Here is an 18,939-nt window from a genome sequence, read left to right on the forward strand (position 1 = left end):
TAACTTTTAAACATTTTAACTGGATTTAAAGGAATAATTTCCACTCTGAAATGTTTTTGATAATGTCTTTCAGCCTACCATGCAGTTTTCTCCCCAAAAGAACAGAACACTTATCCAGCATTTACCCCAAGGACACCTCAACACAGCTATAACAGTAAGCAGCTGTTATAAATAAAATTAATTAACTACCCTAGATATTGCATCTGAATTAATGCAAGGAAGTTGCACTAAGAGAAGCCTGTATCCTGAAATAAATTACAAGGCTGGCATCTAAGCACCATACAACTTTTTGTGGTCCTGATTCTGTTTTCTCACACATCTGTTCTACATCTGTCCTTAGACCTCAGTGGAAATACTTGTGATTTACATTTTTGTGATGGAGACTAGAATCAGGATCATTAAATGGTATTTTGCAAGAAATACGTGGGAAAAAATTCCCTGCAGTAGTGGGAAAACTAAGGTCCAAATCCTGTTCCTATGAATCCAGTGACAAAAGCCCCCATAGCTCAAGACCTTCTATGTATGTTACTTTGCCTTTTATGTAACATGCACATCAGAAATCCCAATGTTACTTTGGGTACATACTTAGGTTTGATCAGAAACATAAAGAAAAATCAGAATTCTTTGACTGTCAGTAGTTGCACTCCTGATTGAGAGAGAAATTTTTAACACCTTGTCTTAGTCGCGATCTTTGGGAAATTCCACTAAGAGGGTTTCAGTGCAGTTTCCTATGCTGTAATGGAGATTTCAGTCCCTCTATGGTAGAACAGACACACTTTTATTTATAAGTTTGTTTCTTTGTAATGTATCCTTGGTGGAATGAAGGTTAGCCAAAAGAGTGCCCTGGGTGAAAGGGTTTAGTAATGCTTCAGGCTCCATTGTTGATCATGGAAGATTCAGGCAAGGTCAAGAATCCCAAAAGCTTTTACCATCATCACTGCCAAGTGTGTCAGGAAAGAAAATAAAATGTGGAAAGTAGTGTCATGTTCCCTTCTTTAAAAAGGAAAACAATGAGCTGACAGACTATTTAAATTTAATTTGGAAATCAAGCCCAGCATAACTGGGAAATACTCAAAATTCTTCTTATAATTAGTAAAATGAGCTTAGGTTTTCTTTCTTCCTCCTTGGCATTACATTACCCTTTATTAAAGTCTGAGCAAGGGCCTGCAAGGAATCAAAATTAATTACCCGGGATTTCAGTTGTCTTAGTGATCATCTCTACAGTATCTTCTACAATGTTTCATGTATTAAATTAACCTTGTGAAGTATCCAGCTTACTGCAGAGGGAAACTTCCTCCTCTGCATAGTCCTACGTAGAGCAGAGAAGGAAACTTCTTTGCCTTCAATTAAAGTGAAGTTCCCAGTGTTAAATCCATGGGAACAGAGTGCAGAAGGGCTGGAAGCCTCACTAGCTACAAAAAATTGCTGAAAAAAATGGAAGAATATATCTGGTCTGGGATTAGGGTGACCAGATGTCCCAATTTTATAGGGACAGTCCCAATTTGTGGGTCTTTTTCTTATATAGGCTCCTATTACCCCTTGCCCCCATCCCAATTTTTCACATTTGCTGTCTGGACACCCTATTTGGGATGAAGGAAGTGATTAAGAAAGCCAGGTGCAAGGAAAGCTGGAGGAGCCTTTCACTTGCTTCTCCTTGTCTCCTGCTTTCCCATGCCAATGAAAATCTAAAAAAAGAATTGCCACAAGCATCACTAAACTGCTCCGGGGTCAGAGAACAGAAAGTAACATACAGGGAATAAAATTACCAAACTTCCAAAGAAATTCTTACTCCCACCACGCATCTTCAAACAGCATCTGCAGGACCTCCCATTTTGCCTTGTTCCTTTTTAACCCTTGGCCAGAAAAAGCAATTATTTAAAACCCTGGATTAATGAATTCAGACATGGTAGACCAACTGTTCTGTTGATGCTGTTAGGACCAGAGCTCCCACTACTGTACATTCAAACTTATCCAAAAATCTAGGCTTCAGGTGCCAATGTGCTCTTTATTCTGTTTGGACAAAACAGAAAGAAGCTAAAACAACTACAGCTGGGTGAAATTTCGTACCAAAATCTTTTCTTGACATGTGCCTGGTTTGGGGCTTGCAAAGAGTTCACAAGATTTTGTTCAATTTTACTACATTTTGAAATTATTTTGGGGAAAATAGATCTAGCTGTCAAGAGACTTGGCTTCTAATCATGTCTCTGACACTGACTTGCTGTGTGAGCTTGAATGTAACTATGCACCTTAAGTTCCCCGAATAAATAGTGATAGAGATTTACCTACTTCCAATATAGACCTAAATTTGCTTGTGACATGTTAAGGTGAGTCATTGGTTGAGGTAAGAAGAGAATTCACAAACCTCTCACTCCCACTAAGTAGGATTAGTTTTGCAAACCTCACCACATACTCATCCTCTTCTTTTACTTTTTGCAATACTGTTCATATTCTTTTTCTTCCTTGCTATGACTTTTTGTGTGCATTTGAGTTTTCGTGTACCTGCCCATGACAAATGTTCAGTTTCTTGAACTGCCATGGAAAATCAAAACATCAGATGGTCAATAACCACATAAAATTAATTACTGAAAAAAATCACATTAACTTTCACAAAAAAACAGATCAATCAGTTTCACACAGAAGTCACTGAATACCTATTGCAGTGTAGGACCCTGAGTCAGCAATGCACGTAAATACACGAATAATCCAATTTACTTCAGTTGGGACTACTTGCTTATAGTTAAGCACATGCTTGAGTATTTTGCTGAACTGGAGCCTTGCTTCATATTAATGACTTTTGGGGTATTCAGAGTGAGGTAAAACAAACCCAGATTATTAGTTACTGTCATTATTTACTGAAATGAAATATGTGTGGGCCTCAGGGGTTTTATCAATGCACTAATTCATGTTGCTTGTGAGAAGAAATACAGAAGTCCCATCATTCTCATTTGATAAAAATATACCTCACAATATAAAGGTAGAACTTTATTTTCAGTGAGTTCTTAGACTCCCTTTCCAGTGTTAATCCAATCTAAGAGCAGCTGTTGGTTTTTCACTCCCTCACTCCCCCTCCCCTTCTTTAATATGATTGTTTTCTCTCTTTCTCCACGACTGTAGGTTTTTCTGTTTCATCTGCAACGTCGCTCAGTCCTTCGTCCTCAGATAGAAAAAACAGTCCTCCCTCCAGGCTATGGAGTACTGGTTATGCTTCACATTAAAGAAAGACTACAGGACTCGTCTGCACAAGGACATATACTTGGGTTAAAAGAAAAGTCAATGCTTTTACTTGTAGCAAACTCATTTCACTCTGGAAAATTCTCAGCTAGACTTAAAAACTTCCAAATGCTCAGTGTAATGCAAGTCATCCTAAAAATGCAGTGTAATATACTGTGCAACACCTGTTTTTTTAATGCATAATAATGCTCTTCAGTTTTTTAAGGGGATGCTTTCAATCCTATAAAATCTGTTCCTGTGTCTTTTACATTATGGTCAGTTGACAAAGATGACTGGACAATTAGCTTTCTTTGTGCTAAGCTAGCTTTCCTGCATGCTTCATGCAATTAGAAGGTACACTTAGAAGAAAGTGGTTAAAATATTGCGTTTTTTTTATTTGCTTCTTGTGGACATTAACTTTCTTTTAACATGCCTTTCAAAGAAGGGAAATAGTAGAACAGGTAAGATGTGAGCCAAAAATGTGATGGAGTCTGTGTTTCAAAGGACTAAAGTTTTCTTTGGGCTCCAGTATTATCATCATGAGACTCAGGAATGTACTGCACTGATAAGTGTTCTTATATTTTAGCCTTACAATGTGATTTAGCTTCATTATTTGCCAGTTTAAAAATAAGAAATACTGTAATAACTGTGAATAGATTAGTCTGTTTCCTTTTTTTTTTTTTTTTTTTTTACAGAAAATTATAACTATGGCTCCCCATAGGTACAATTGCAGTATATATATGGTTACTGTACTCTCCTGCGCTAATGGCCGAGAATGCTAAAAAGCATGTGCCTTTCTAGAGTAACCATAATTTATGAATGAAGATTTCTAGAATTGTTACAAAGGAATATGCAAATCTTTTTGATTGAAGGCAGTTATTTTTCATTTGTTTTTGGGTCTTTATTTGTTAATACAAACATGAAGAACAGTGTATTTTATTGATTGATTTTAGAAATATAGGTACCTCAGCAGACACTGAGCCTCCATGCATCACCACTGCCCCGGTTACTGCATTGTGAACTAAGTGGCATGTTATGTGATAAAAATGAAATATGAATTTCAGTTAGTTTAACCTGTTTGTCTCTGGTACAATATGGGCGCCCTAAAAATGTTGACTTTTACTACTAGCTATTAATGGTGTGTACAAGCAGAGCATAGTATAATTAATATCTTATCTAATAGTAAAAAGCGTGTTTACTGTATAACAGCTACTTGTAATAAGTGTATGCAGCATATTGCAGAGGTAGTAAACTATTTTATTTTTTGTTCTGTTTTTTTAAGTTTTGATTGGCTAGAACAGGCCCATATGACTCAAACTGCGTTATCGACAGAAAAGTCAGAAGCTACTTTACTAAACCAGGAGGTAGATCACTGCACAAGCTCAGACATGCTGTGCTTTTCAGAAGACTGCCTACAAAGTACACACGAGTGAGATTTTTACACGTTTATTTTAAAACATGAGAAGAGAGTGATTTTCAAGCCCTGGCTTTAAAATATTGCTCCTAGGAGGGAAAAATTACCTCAGTTGTGGTATATTAAATCCTCTGATGATGAAATTGAATTATTGGTCATTTTCTTTCATCCCGTGGGCAGTGTTTTGCAGCTATCACCCTCAGCCTCAGCCTCAGGCTTTGTTTACATGTATGTAATACTGTCAGAGTGGCAACTGTGAATAATTTCCTTAGTTGTGAATTGTCAAAAAACCAACAAAAAGTTCGATGAAGGTAGTCACAGGTGATCTGTTATAAAGAACATAATATTGTGTCATTACAGTGTGAGCCAGTAAAACATTCAGTTCTTCTTGTGAGAAATGTATCAAATATGCAAGATTATACAGGCAAATATTCGAAAGACATGAATGTATACACAGACAAATTCTGTGGCATGTAGATTTTTTTACATGGTATTACTGGAAAATGCCACATTGGTCAATAGTATTCCTTTGTGGGGTTTTGTATAATTTAGTTACTAGTGTTGGAGAAATACAGATGTGCCTTACATGCTGGTGTTCCTTAAAATGGAGAGTTTGAATGTAAATATGAGTGTTTATACTTGTTTTATTTAATAAAGCTTTATAAGATTCCTTAACATATTATTCTATTATATTCTATTATATATATTACATTCTATTCTAAGTGATGTAATTTATGGCATAGTTTGGAGACAGCAGGATTATGCAGGTGCCACTGAAAGTGTAATTTGCCCTACGGGATTTTACAAGTGATATGAGAAAAATAATCTATCTTGACTGTCCAAACCAAAAGTGAGTATGTAAATTTACCAATTGAAGGGGTTTAAAAAAAAAACTTTTACTTGTAAACTGAGCAAATTTGACATGGAATCACTGAAATACAGGTAAGATGGAACCCCCAGGATGCCATTTTTACTAAGGCACTTTGCAGAGTTGAACTGATCTGTAAAGAATATAACTATAGAATGAAGCAAAACACTTGGTTAAGCCCATGAACAGCAGTGTTAAATGCAAGTTAGTGGCTGTCACCTACACTTATCACTTGCAGCTGATTTCTTCTGATATATCCAGATGAGGTGTCCAGATTATCCTTTGATTCTGTTCTTTTTTTATGAACTTGATAGGGAGTGGCTGAGAGTTCTCATCTGAAATAGGTGAGGAATTCCATAAATCTTCTGTGATTGAAATGGTGGGGAGGACTCTGGGCCCTTTCCTTTGAGTTCCTCAACATTAGAGTTGGTCAACATTTTCCAAATTTTGAGGGGTTGTTTGTTAAATCTTTCCTCAAAAATATAATTTTCTATTTAAATATTTTTATCAAATTTTCATCTAAAATGGGTAGGTCTCTTTTTCAGTCAGCTCTGCTGAACATCTCAATTCCCGTGTGTTCAGTGATGGTAAAGGATGCCTTAGTTTCCACAGCTCTAACTTGGGTTTTTCAGAAAAATGGCAATTTTTTCCTCTTAGAGAGAGCTAAAGATATCTGAGAGATACCGAGTTGCTATGGTGATAAGTACTTTAGAAATGCTTATAGACAGGTTTATTCTCCTCAACATAAAAATGTCTCCTCTGTTCCAGTACTTAGTCTCTTCCTAGTCTAGGCCACCAGTTCTGTGTTGTATGTATTTAATTAAGTGAACTGCTCTAAGTATTAAATGACTTGGGTGGAGTGCTTTGGGAACAGCTTGTTGTATATTACTCCTCTTGGGGCCCCTAGATGTAGTTTCTTGGCATGCATCCAACTGCCCTAATGGTGACTTACCTTAAATTGCTAGTGCTCAGGGTCAAGGGGGGGAAAACTCTAAAAGCAAAATGGCTTGGTTCATGAAATGGCTTGCCACAAGAGGAAACAAAGCTTTTGAGTTAGAGCCCTGTATGGTCGCATCAAACCACTGGTGCTCTGGAAGGTTATTTGGAGATGTAAGCGCTCTTTGTCTAAACAAATTTCTGCCACTGTAAACTCAATCTTTTCTTAAAAGAACAGTTTGACTAGAATAAGGTTCAGGCTTTCTGCACCTAATGCTGCGATTTCTTTCTCATACATTTATTGTAAGCTGATGAATTTGCAGCTATGATGAGTACTTTCCAGTGGAGTCATAAACATTGTGAATGAGTTAAATTGATTCTTGTACTGTGATGCTATGACCAAATGTCAATGGAGCACATAAGGCCAAGTCCTGGTCCATTAATAGTTAGTCCTGCCATGAGTGCAGGGAGCTGGACCAGATGACCTCTCGAGGTCCCTTCCAGTCCTATGATTCTATGATTTAAGTTCTATAGGCATTTTGCCATTGCCTTGAGTGGGATCAGGATTCAGTCTTTGTTGCAATGGCTTTTGGTTAATCAGCAAAATTATTTCGTAGTATTGGTTCTTACAGTGAATAGAATCCTTCATTGGTTGACATAGAACTAGTTGCATACTGAAGGGGAAAAAAAAAAAACTCAAATCTGTGAATATTCAAATTTCTGAACAAATGACTTGGTCTGTTTACAACCTTGTGTTTACTTCTCTGAATATCCAATTGAATGAGTTCAGTGGCAGAAATGGTGGCTTGCAGCAGCGAGTGGTAAGTGACTACTGCAGGAAATGTTCAGGAAACAAATAGTTTAAATTGATAATTGCTAATATTTGTACTGGCAACCTGATTCTAAGAGTTACGCTCATGTAGCGAGGGAACAGAAACACGCCCTGAAATAAATGTGGCCAGTCCAAGCAGCTATTACTTAGGGTTGTCTGTACTTGAAAGTTAATTCAGATTAAAGTAGGATGTGAATTTAAAGCACAATAGCTAATCTTGAATAACTCCATGTGCAGATGCTCTTATTCCAGAATAAAAGCCACAGGCTGGCTGATCAGTCCTTTAATGGAAACAGGCTCAGTCTTGGCTGTGGCATAGCAGTTATCCCCAGCTGATCCTGATGGAGTGACTTAATTACAACTAATGATCCCAGCTGTGAAAGGGTCAGGGTGGACCACATAGAGAGGGAAGAGATCTCAGTGAGGGAGGAGACCCAGGAGAGAGGAGCAAGGGGAGTTCTTTTTTTCTGGGAGGGGCCTTTTGAAGGCAGGCTGGCGAGGACCACAGAGAGCAGGTCAGGCTCCTGTGGGAGGCCTGACAATAGGGCCTGTGAGAAGAACAGAGTCCCTAGGAGGAAACTACCAGAATCCCAGGAGAGGGGAAGCTGTGAGGAAACAAGCTAGGAAGAAGGGCTCGGGTGGGGAGGAGCCGTGGAAGGCAGTGCTCAGACAAAGGAGCAAAGAGGGAGCTCTGCAGGGCCTGGGAGTAGGGGAGAAGAGCAGGGGACTGAAACATAGCCTGAGGGGGCAGAAGGATCTTCTGTCTGGATGTTGGTGTGGGGTTTTTTAGTTGGACTTTTGTTACCCTGGTAGGGGACAGAACTGGAAAGAGGTGAGCTGACTGGAGGACTGGCATGGAAGATGTAGCCAGACAGTCCCTTTCTGGACCAAAGAAATGGTCAGTGGGGCACTGGAGAGGAAGACCCCTGTAATACCATGATCTGATTCTGGGGCCACTATAGCGGTGAGTGGAACCGTTTACAGTGTTCTGTTCCAGTTTAGCGTAATCCACTTTCTTAACTCTGTGTGTAGACCAAGCCCTTAGAATATCTAATAATTGTTATGTATTGCTCAGGAGTGAGCTACAAACCAGAAATTATTCAACAACCAAGAAAACCATATTCCGTTTTCAGATGACTCTCAAACCAAAAAAATCACTGTTCCAGTGTGACAAACTCCGATTTGTTTTGAGCTTCTTGCAGTACACAGCATGAGTAGATGATTTAGTTCCTCATCTTGTGCATCCAAAGTGTTTTGGAGACCACACAACATTTTTACACTCTGCTTCTGTTACCTGGGTAGCTCCTGGGCTAATGATTTTAGAAGATTACAAAGTGCTTTTGTTCTTTTGTTCTTTTGTGTATTTTAAAGCATACCAAGAAAGACTTAACATAAGCCATTTCTTAATAAAATATATGGGCAACAGTTTTTTGAGATCTTTAAATCTTTAAAAGGGAGAGGTAATTTTAGCTAATTTTCAGTAATGAAAACGAACATTTTTTAAAAATTGGTTTTATTAAATTTCTAACCCAAGAGCCTTGCAAAAATGATTGTAGATTTTTCTGAGTTTGTTCTGAGAATATATTCAGACAGTTCTGTCTGGAAAGGATCATGGTAAATGTATGTCAATTGTAAAGATCCTTTTTCCTATAATATTTTTTAAAATGCTGTGGTGCGTAAAAGTAAAAAATGACACACAAGCAGGAAACTTTATCTCAGCAAGGCTGAAAGTCACAGACTGTGCAATCAACTGATCTGTAAGATAACGGCTGCACTTTCTGTATTTGCTCAGCCTTTAGCATTATCAAGGATTAGAAAAGGAATTGGCAGTGCTTGTTTTAAAATAAGTTATCATTAAGTCCTACTCAAGTTGTGGCTTATGTCACTGATGGAACTCTTTCTTCAAGGGGAAGGACATGTCATGCTAACAAAGCAGGTGATGTTTACTGAATTATGATTGTCAGACTTTCAAGTGCTGAACATAAGAATGGCAAAACTGGGTCAGACCAAAGGTCCATCTAGCCCAGTATCCAGTCTTCTGTCAGTGGCCAATGCCAGGTGTCCCAGAGGGAATGAACAGAAGAGGTAATCATCAGTGATCCATCCCCTGTCGCTCATTCCCAGCTTCTGGCAAACAGAGGCTAGGGACCCCATCCTGCCTAATAGCCATTGATGGACCTATTCTCCATGAATTTATCTAGTTCTTTTCTTTTCTTATCTAGTACTGGGGTGAAAGAAAGTTAGTAAATGAATTTCAATGAAATAATTTAGGGGATAACACCAGAATAGAGAACTTAACATAATAGGTATCTTTCCCCACTTATTGAAATTCATACACTACTGTTACATTTCTGAAATCTTTTTCAAAATTAAGTTGGCCTTGGGTCTTCTGTCCCTTTCATGTACATACCCAGACAAAACTAGTGTACAGGACTTTATTCCAATCCTATGCTCTTTGCTAAGTAGTTTAGATCTGTCTTCAAGGATTTATCCCCAAACTACAACTGGGAAGCTACTTACTCCTGGCAATAAGTGTGCAGTCCTCATAAAAATGTGATCAGTTGTAATTTGCATAATACATTATGCACTTTCCTTTTATGTTTTTATTTTGTTTTTAAATAGAGAAACCCTGTATCATGCTGTTGCCCCAGAGAATGAAACAAGGAAGGGCTTAGCTGAAGCAGGGTCATTTAGCAGCATCCTTGTGTATGTGAGCTTTGTACTGCAACAAAACAAGGTACAGGATGCTTAGTGCACAGATGGCATATTAAATTGGTAATGGGATAAAGGGCCTTTTGGTCTCAGCTCTAGGTTGGCGCATTGCATCCAGACCAGTTGCTGCCCACCAGTGGTTGCTTAATAGCCCAGGTGAAAAGAATGATGTTCTCGCACTAATCTCTAATGTACAGCTTTTAGGTCAGTCTGGTTCTTAGTGCAACACCACAAAACCTACCATTATTCAATGATGTGCTTTTTGGGAGTCTCCTCTCCAAAGTGTGGTCACGTGTCACAGCGAGAGGTGGTTCTTCCAGGCCAAGCATGGGGATGATTGCTGTAGGGGAAGCTTCTTCTGTCGATTAAATAAAGAACGCCAGTCTCTTGGGCTGTCTAGCTAGCACCTTTCCTGAGCTCTATGTTTACTTAAAAATGAGGAAGCAGATTTTCTGCCCTGTCTGGCTTCCTTTTTGCACCCCTCAAGAGGTGCTGGGGAAATGGAAATCACCCATGAATCCCCTGCTGAGGATTCCCCTAGCATAGGCAGTCACCAGCGGGCACAGAGCCAGTATAGCCAGCTCACAGCTCCCTTCCTACAACCTACACCTGGAGGCATTGCGGGGTAGCAAGAGCATGCTGCCCTCTGGCTGTTCCTTGCTGGTAGAGTGTGTCCTTTTGGAAACTATAGCCAGCTAGAGCTAGTTAGAGCAGCCCACAGACTGCTCTAATGTGTGCCAAGGCGAGTGCTGGGTCAGAACCAGGGAGCTCCTTGACAGTCACCTTAGTCTGCTGTGCCAAGCAGAAACTGAATATAACATAAGACCCAACACCTTATAATAACAAATATTCAATAGGCTGGGTGGAGGTAAATTCCTGAGTAGAAAACTATGGGAGAAATAAACATTAGAGTCAATACAAGTGTGAAAGTTAAACCTTGCTTTGGGTTGTATTGGTGCCTTGAGGGAGTAGTGAAATACCACAGGAAGCTTCCGTCCTCCACTCTCACTCTGTATGCAAGTTCACCAGTGAAACCAGGTGCCTCCTAGGTCTTCACTGAGCTGTAGGAGCCTGGTTCTCTGGTGTGTTACACTCATTTCACGGGTTGAATGAATCTGACATTGATGTAGCCTTGTGGAGACATAGGTTCTTGAGTTGGTGGGATGTTAGTAATGCACCTACCAATAAAATATAGCCCCACAGGGCACGGTCTGCTGGCTTGAATGTGGTTAGATCCCTGTGATCCCAGCATATATGCTACAGTCAGCAACTCGAACTAAAGGCACAAACAGCCTCCTGTTAGAGAGCAAAAGTGTGTACAGGAGAACATATCATATGCCTGGCTTCCCTCACATACCCTGCCCTTTGCTAGCAGGATGGCTCCAGAGGCCCACTGTACAGCTGGCAGCATTCCTCTTTCCCCCATGCTCCATTGTTGAGCCTCTGAGTGAGGGCAAGTTTTGGACCCTACTTTTATACTCTCAGCTGCTTCGTTACTGGTCATTACTGTGGCATTAGGCTTGTGGCTATGTTAATCGGATGTTCCATCACTGCATTGAAATTGCAATGAAATCTCATGATGTGTGCACTACACCGGAGACGTCATTTGTTCACTGTGCCAGGTACATCAGTGAAACAATATGTTGTTTTAAAATCCATTGCTGTACTTCAAATGTTTTTTTTTCCAGAAAGAAATGTGGCTTGTTCATGTTTTAATAATAACATAGCTTACATTCATAGTCACATGGCTAGGTTAATCATGACCTAAATCACCTACAAACATTCCTCCTGCTTCAGAGTCGTAGATGTTAAGGCCACAAGGGACCATTGTGACTCTCTAGTCTGAGCTCTTGCACAGACTGTAGCATTTCACATACTAATCCCTGCATCAGGCCCATAATGTCAGGCTGAGCAGGACCATATCATTCAACAAGCTTTGGCTGTCTGAAGTAAAGACTTCAAGTGACATGGAATCTTCCCTAGGTAATTTGTTTTAATGGTTAATAAGATTCACTTAAAACTGTGTGCTTAATTTCCAGTCCGAATTTGTCTAGCTTCAATTTCCAGCTATTGACTTCAATGGAACTACATGTCTGCTTAAAGTTAGGCCCAGGCTTATATGGGGATTTAGTTTTTCAGGTTCTCTTCCAGCTTTCAAGCTCAAAATTAACAGCAAGAGTATCGAGCTGATTTTATCATTCTTCTTTATATTCAGCATCATTATATTTGAGTTATCGTGAACTCTTCACTTCCACTCTCAATAAACCCAGCAATGTTTTCTATACTTTCCCCACTACTGCTTCGCCTTTACATCTGCAAGGCTATTTTTATTGCAGTTGGTGACTAGTGCTGTTTACCACTGCAGGTGGCCTGCTCCAGAGCTTTTTGTATTTATAATCCTGTTCCTGCGATTTATAATGTCTCATAACAATTCAACACAGCATTGTTTCACCTGTGTGTTGTTTTGCTTGGGTGTCAGTGTTTCAGGAGCTGTGCAGTTTGTAATAATTACTAAATGGTTTGCAGAGAGTAGTTGATCGTTTCCATTTAGCAGCAGATACATCTGTTTATAATTCACTCTCAGATTGTTTCTCTCTCTTTTGATCCTCCTTCATCTTTTAAAGTGGTGTTTGTACTCTGCTCTATCCAAAATGGCTGTGTGGTCACTCTGGCTCTTACATTTTATTGATGCATTTAGCATTGATAACTATATTTCTAGGGAGCAGTAGCCGCTGTTGTATAAGTAGTGGCACTGTTATGACTCACTTAATTTTTCATGCTTATGAGTACTTTTGGCCTCACTGCTTTTTCCCATGCTTTTTCATTGTCACAGTAACCTTGAACAATGTGTAGTTGCAATCAACCAGATCGTTACATGCTCTTTTTTTCAATGCTTCTTAAAGAGATGGGACTGTCAAAACACAGCACTGCCCCCGAGGAGCCTCATAACTCACAAGATCTTACTGTGAAGTTAGAACTTGTTTAAACACCAAAATTGTACCTCTTTGGCTGTAGTGAAAGCAGCCTAGCCCCCTTAGTATGGATGCAGTTATATCAGTATAAAGGTGGGTTTTGTACTAGTACAACTATTCCTATATGGGCAGGCGAAGAAGTTATACCAATATAAAGCCCCTTTCTACAGTTCCAACTGCAGCCACGTGGGATGGACTGTGGGATATTCTGATGTGGGTCTCTCTCTCTCGATCTCCTGTTCAAGCTGTTCCACTGTGGATAAATAATGAAAGCAAGAAGACTGGACTCTGGGTCTCCCGCCTTCCAGGAGAGTGCCCTACCTTCCAGGTTACAGAGTCTCTCTCTTTTTCGGCCCAGTGACTATTTACATAATTATTCAAAGCGTGGAAAGGCGTCAACAGGAGTGATTGAAAGAGAACATCATCAGAATATCTGACAGCCTAGTGGTTAGGGCATTCTCCCGAAATGGGGGAGACTCATGCTCAATTCTTTTCTCCCCATCAGGCAGAGAAGGGAATTGAATTCAGGTCTCCCACATCTCAGGGGAGTGCTCTAACCACTGGGCAAAAAGTAAGGCTGCTACTTAGGTGCCTGACTCCAGAAGAGGGTTCATGGCTGTGGATTCCAAGCAGAGAGAGGCACCTCCATCCAGCCCAGACTGGGGCATCTAAATCTAATCTGAGTTGGCTATATTAAATCCAAGACAGGGAAGCAATTTACTAATCACAAATTGTTAAAGTTCCTGGACTAGCTTACAATAATTTTTGGATGCCAAATGTACTAGTCTTGGCGGGAGGGGAGGGAACCAGAGGGAGGAGATACTATCCATTTGTTTAATGGAACAAGGGACTGGCAAATAATTTTACTTAGAGAGTCGAATGCTGAGAAGCTGTGAAGTAATAAGAAACTGCCCCTCGGAACAAATATTGTAAACTGTCATCTTTTAGCTAAAGGAAGAAAAAAGCTTGCTTACTTTAGGAAAGAGTTACTCGTAATTTGATAGCATGAGTCACTCAGAAATTGAGTTGTTCATAAATAGAAGAGGCACTGAAAATGTAATTTTAAAACCTAATTGGGATAATCTGTAGCTCACAAAATGTCAGTGGGAGGGGAGTCAGCAATTGTAGGGTCTGATCCTTGGAAATCAGTGGGAGTCCACTGACTCCAGTCACATTGGATCAAGCCCCAGATCTGATCATACAATCTTTTAGTCTCCCAGTTGCTAGCCTTTGCAAAACTTTGGTCAGGTTGGTAATTACTCAGACACAGGATGTTCACTTCTGTGAGTGATTTTACCATCTGTAGGTAATAATTGTAGTACAGCAGAAAGGAACAAAGCGATCAGGACAGAAGTGGGGGAAGACAAATGGAATGGAAAGAAAATAGTGAAAATTAAAGATAAGTGGAAGTGTGGGGGGAAATAAAAGAATTTAATGTGAGAAGAACAAAAATGTCAGTGTGACATTTATTTTGCTATGTCCTAAATTTGGATCAAATATTGTGTTATAGAAATACTATGGAATCATACATCACCAGCTGAGTTAGAATTAGACTTGCTACATGATATTTCTACATAGGTTTTAGAAAGTCTATTGAAATGGATTGCAATTGCTCTTAATTGTGTAAAGAAATTGTTCCTTGAAAGGTCAATAAAATGGAAACTCTTGAAAAGATTGGTAAATTGATATGGTGGAAATTTGCTTCATATGAACATTTTATAAGATTAATGGCAAAACTGAAGACTGTCGTGATATGAGAGAAATTTGTCTCTTAGCTAAAAGAAAAGATGTGAAAAGTCTGTAATTTTGCTAGGAAGGTGTCACAAGGTGGGTGAAGAGTAATAATTCAGACCTTTTTTGTTTCTGAGTTAACGTGTCCATTTTTTATTATGTACAGTTTTTGAAATCAATAGACATTGTAAAAATAAATAAATGAAAAAGCTGTTTTTAAAAAAAAAAATTCTACATAGCCTAGCAAACATGGAGCCTGATCCTAATTCCATTATAGTCAATCAAAAGACTCTCTGACTTCAATGGAAGTTAAGAGACCCATAATTAGGAATATACTAAAAGGTTTTGAGTTTCTATATTGAGGGCCTGGTCCTACAAACAGACACATCAGCGTGGACTCTTATGCCCCTGTGGAGTATGATTACAGTCAATGTCAGCCACAGTGCCTCTGTTAACAATATTTGGACCTAATTATGTAATCATAGGACTTTGAGAGATCAATTAGTCCATCCCCCTGTGCTGAGGCAGGATTAAATAGAAGTTTGAACAGAAGTTTGTCTAACCGGTTCTGAAAAACCTCTGATGACGGAGGTTCCACAGCCTCACTGGGTAGCCTGTTGCAGTACTAACTATCCTTAGGCTTAGAAAGTTTTTTCTAATATCTAACCAGAATCTCCCTTGCTGTAGATTCAGCAGATTACTATTTGTTCTACCCTTGGTGAATATGGAGAAAAAATCATCACTACCCTTTTTATGACAACATTTTACATATTTGAAGACTGTTATCATGTCCCCCATCCATCTTCTCTAGACTAAATATGCTATAATCATTTTTTGTGGACAGCCTTTGGTCTTTCTCCAGACATAGCAATAGTTTGAATTTGGAAGGGGCGGAAAATTTCAGAATAGCAGTAAAGATAGTTTTCTTCCCATAATGAAGAAGGAAGACAACAAATAAAATGATGGCATCACTTAACCTCTGATTACACAGACAGAAATTTTCCAAAGCACGTGGAGATGTGTTTTGTGTACATTGTGAAGTGAATAGAAGAAAAGGCAGTAAATCAAGATAAAATACCAAGTAAGATGACTGTCATGCAGTATACAGATGCATTCACAGAAAGAAAACTGTGGATTTAATGGGACAAACAAAATAGCAAGAAAGGTGCAAGTTAAATTGATCAAGTGGAAAGATGACAACTAGCTTCTTTCAGCTGATCTACATCCTTTACTAGACTTCATCATTTGCTTTGGTTACTTGCATGTTATAAACAATAAATCTGCAATAATGACAAGCACAAAAATCAATTATGAATCTTTGCCATTTGACCTTTAACAACAGATGCTGTTACGAGAAGGAAAAAAATGCAAGTAACTTGGGAGTGAGTTTGGATTAGTGAGGAAAAGAACAGTTCATGACCATAGCCTATTCCACAGAATTAAACATTCCTAGCATTCTTGCCACTTAGTACTGAATAAGGGCCCAGCAATGCTAACACTAATCCAGATTTCTGAACTCTTGAGTTTTGAAGTCTGCCTGCAGATTTTTCTGTATTTCCATGCATTCTAAGCTTCCCTTCCATTTATTAAGTTCTGGTCTTGCTAATCAGAAAGGCAAGAATCTGCACTACACAGCTATATCAGCATAACTACATCGCTCAAGGGTGTGAAAAATCCACACACCCTGAGCAATGTAGTTATACCAGTCTATTCCCCCGTGTAGACAGCACTGTGTTGGTGGGAGAGCTTCTCCTATCGACATAGCTACCACCTTTCAGGGAGGTGGATTAACTATGCTGATGGGAGAAGCTTTCCTGTCAGCGTGGGAACATCTTCACTAAAGCGCTACAGTACTGCAGCCGTGCCGCTGTAGCGCTCAACGTGAAGACAATCCCGAAGGTGGCAAATCAGTGTACTCCGGTCCTCTTGAGTCTGCCGTTAGAGGAAGTAAATCACTAACGGAAATAATTTTTTTTCGCGGGGAGGCAATGTGGCCTAGTGAACAGGGCACTGGACTAGGAGTCAAGAAGCTAGAGTCTGTTCCCAGCTTCCACCTGTCAGTTGTGTGACCATGGGTGAGTCATCGCTCCATGCCTGTGTGTCTACACCCACGCTTTGCCTATCTTGTCTGTTTAGATCATCCTGGCTTGACGAGCTTACTGTCTCTCACAGGGTGTTTGACTGCGGCCTAGCATAATCTCTGTTGGTGCCTATAGATATTGCCATTGTGCTACTAACAATTTTAGAGCTTCTCAAATCTTAGGGCCAAATTCTGCCCTTAAATATGCACCCACAAGCTCCATTAACTTCCACATGAGTTGTGAGCATGTATCTGAGGGCAGATTGGATGTTGTTCATATTTTATCAGTGCTCATAGTATTGCTTTGATAATGTCTTTCATTGCATTTCAAATGGTTGGACAGCACCCAAATGCCTTGGTGAGGAGGTGCAGTATAGAACATCATTACTCTATTATGTAAGTGCAAAGGATCATAGTTCTGATTTTCTCTTGCATGGTGTGTTCTGGAATGGTTACGTTGGAGTAGACTTGGGTTCCTTATTAAATGAACCTACACACTGTACTTTTGGATGCATGTAATCCATTTACTGCTTGACTTATCCAAAGACTTCTGGGAAATGTACAAATCCACATGTTTTCTCCGATTTCTAGATCTGGTATAATGATTTCTGATTGAGCTGAGAACTAGATTAAAAAACATGTGTAGCCACAGAGCCATCTGTTAGCTACATTTCTCAGGAGACCCAGGAGTGTGCGCTATCCCAGATAACGGTAGCAGTAATATTCTCTGTGTATATATAAAGTCTGCTGCAGTTTCCACGGTATGCATCTGATGAAGTGAGCTGTAGCTCACGAAAGCTCATGCTCAAATAAATTGGTTAGTCTCTAAGGTGCCACAAGGACTCCTTTTCTTTTTGCGAATACAGACTAACACGGCTGTTACTCTGAAACCGTTCCATAAACTAGCTCCAAACTGGCCTATTTCAGATAGTAGCATGGAAAGGATTGTATACATTTTGCTAAATCTAGCTACTGGGACCAAACCATGCCTTTTGAGGGGATCTACCGTCATAAAAGAGAGAGAGGAAAGCTGGGTGATCTGGGCATTTCAGGTCCTGTCAGGTCCTCTGGACATATGCAGTGTGGATGTGATGGTGCAATTTAGTCTTAACAATGGTGATGTAAAATTCAACAGCACCAGAAAAGATATGGCTGACTTGGCAAATTGCAAACCAGTAAAAGGCAAGGAAACCTAATTAGAGAGACGTGTACTGTGTGTTTTACCTGTGGACATGGTGTAAACTACCCCACACACTATCCTGTTCTTTCAGCCAAAAGGCCTATGTCCAAGGACTGTAATCTACCTATGTGGACCTAAACTGTGAATTGAGTGGGTTGCCTGGGTTTGGTTGTGTCCTCCCAGCACATATTTTCTGCCCTCTTCCCCAGCAATCTATAATTTGGCCCATTAATGTCTCCTTATGACTTAGAAGCTGGGAGAACGAGATCCTCAGCCGGCATGTTCCATTCAAATCAACGGAGATAGGCCAGTTTACACCATCTGAAGATTTGGCTCTTGGAGAATAAACAGCATAAAGCTGCAACGCAGTGTCTCGGGGGGAGAGAAAGAGAATCTCTGTTATCTTCAAAGCGTGGCCCCTCCAGGAGCATTCTCACTGCCAGCTATTGGCGGTGGGGGAGGGGAGCAAAGTGATCAAAAACTAGGAATCCTCTTCAGTTACTATCCAGATGTTTAGGGCTGAATTATCCCTCAAGAGAGACAGGAACTGATTTAAGACAAGCAGCTGAACTGAAGGATTATCTTGACAGCAGTGTGAATATGAGGAGCCACTGGTAGGGTCCATATGTCAGAGAGGGACTTTCTATGTCTAGCACCACTTTCTTTTGCTTTTTGGATGTGGTGTTTGCCCAGGATGCACTAAGTCCCCAGCTACTGGGATTCATAACTGTATGTTACACAGATTATTGCAATTACTGACATTTTACATCCCCGTCCGCAAGGAAAAACCTGCGAAAATACAACAGATTTGGACCTTAGTCTCCGATTCTCTAACAGTAAATTGGATTAAATCAGTTGAATTTACCCAGAGCCATTTTGAAAAAGGTCATTCTGAAGCCAAGTCAGTCCCTCCCTTTTAAAACCAAAACATCAACAGAAGCTTCCTTTTTCTTCCAGCTACACTTATACTTGCATCCCTTAAAGCTGCCCATATTTTTAAAAAA

General features: G+C 39.8%; 1 protein-coding gene across 2 annotated transcripts in view; it reads left to right on the top strand.

Annotated features, from left to right (window-relative positions):
- The window catches only part of NUP210 (nucleoporin 210), a 120,933-nt gene extending 115,634 nt beyond the window's left edge, over positions 1-5,299 (top strand). For both annotated transcript variants that reach the window (XM_077821183.1, XM_077821184.1), the window contains exons 39-40: positions 74-154; positions 3,115-5,299. In XM_077821183.1, coding sequence (XP_077677309.1) covers positions 74-154; positions 3,115-3,215 — 182 coding nt within the window. In that variant the 3' untranslated portion in view covers positions 3,216-5,299. The remainder of the gene's footprint in view (positions 1-73; positions 155-3,114) is intronic.
- The last annotated feature ends 13,640 nt before the right edge of the window (positions 5,300-18,939 follow it).

Source organism: Eretmochelys imbricata, chromosome 7 (genome assembly GCF_965152235.1).
Source record: "Eretmochelys imbricata isolate rEreImb1 chromosome 7, rEreImb1.hap1, whole genome shotgun sequence".
In the NCBI taxonomy this organism is placed as follows: domain Eukaryota; kingdom Metazoa; phylum Chordata; order Testudines; family Cheloniidae; genus Eretmochelys; species Eretmochelys imbricata.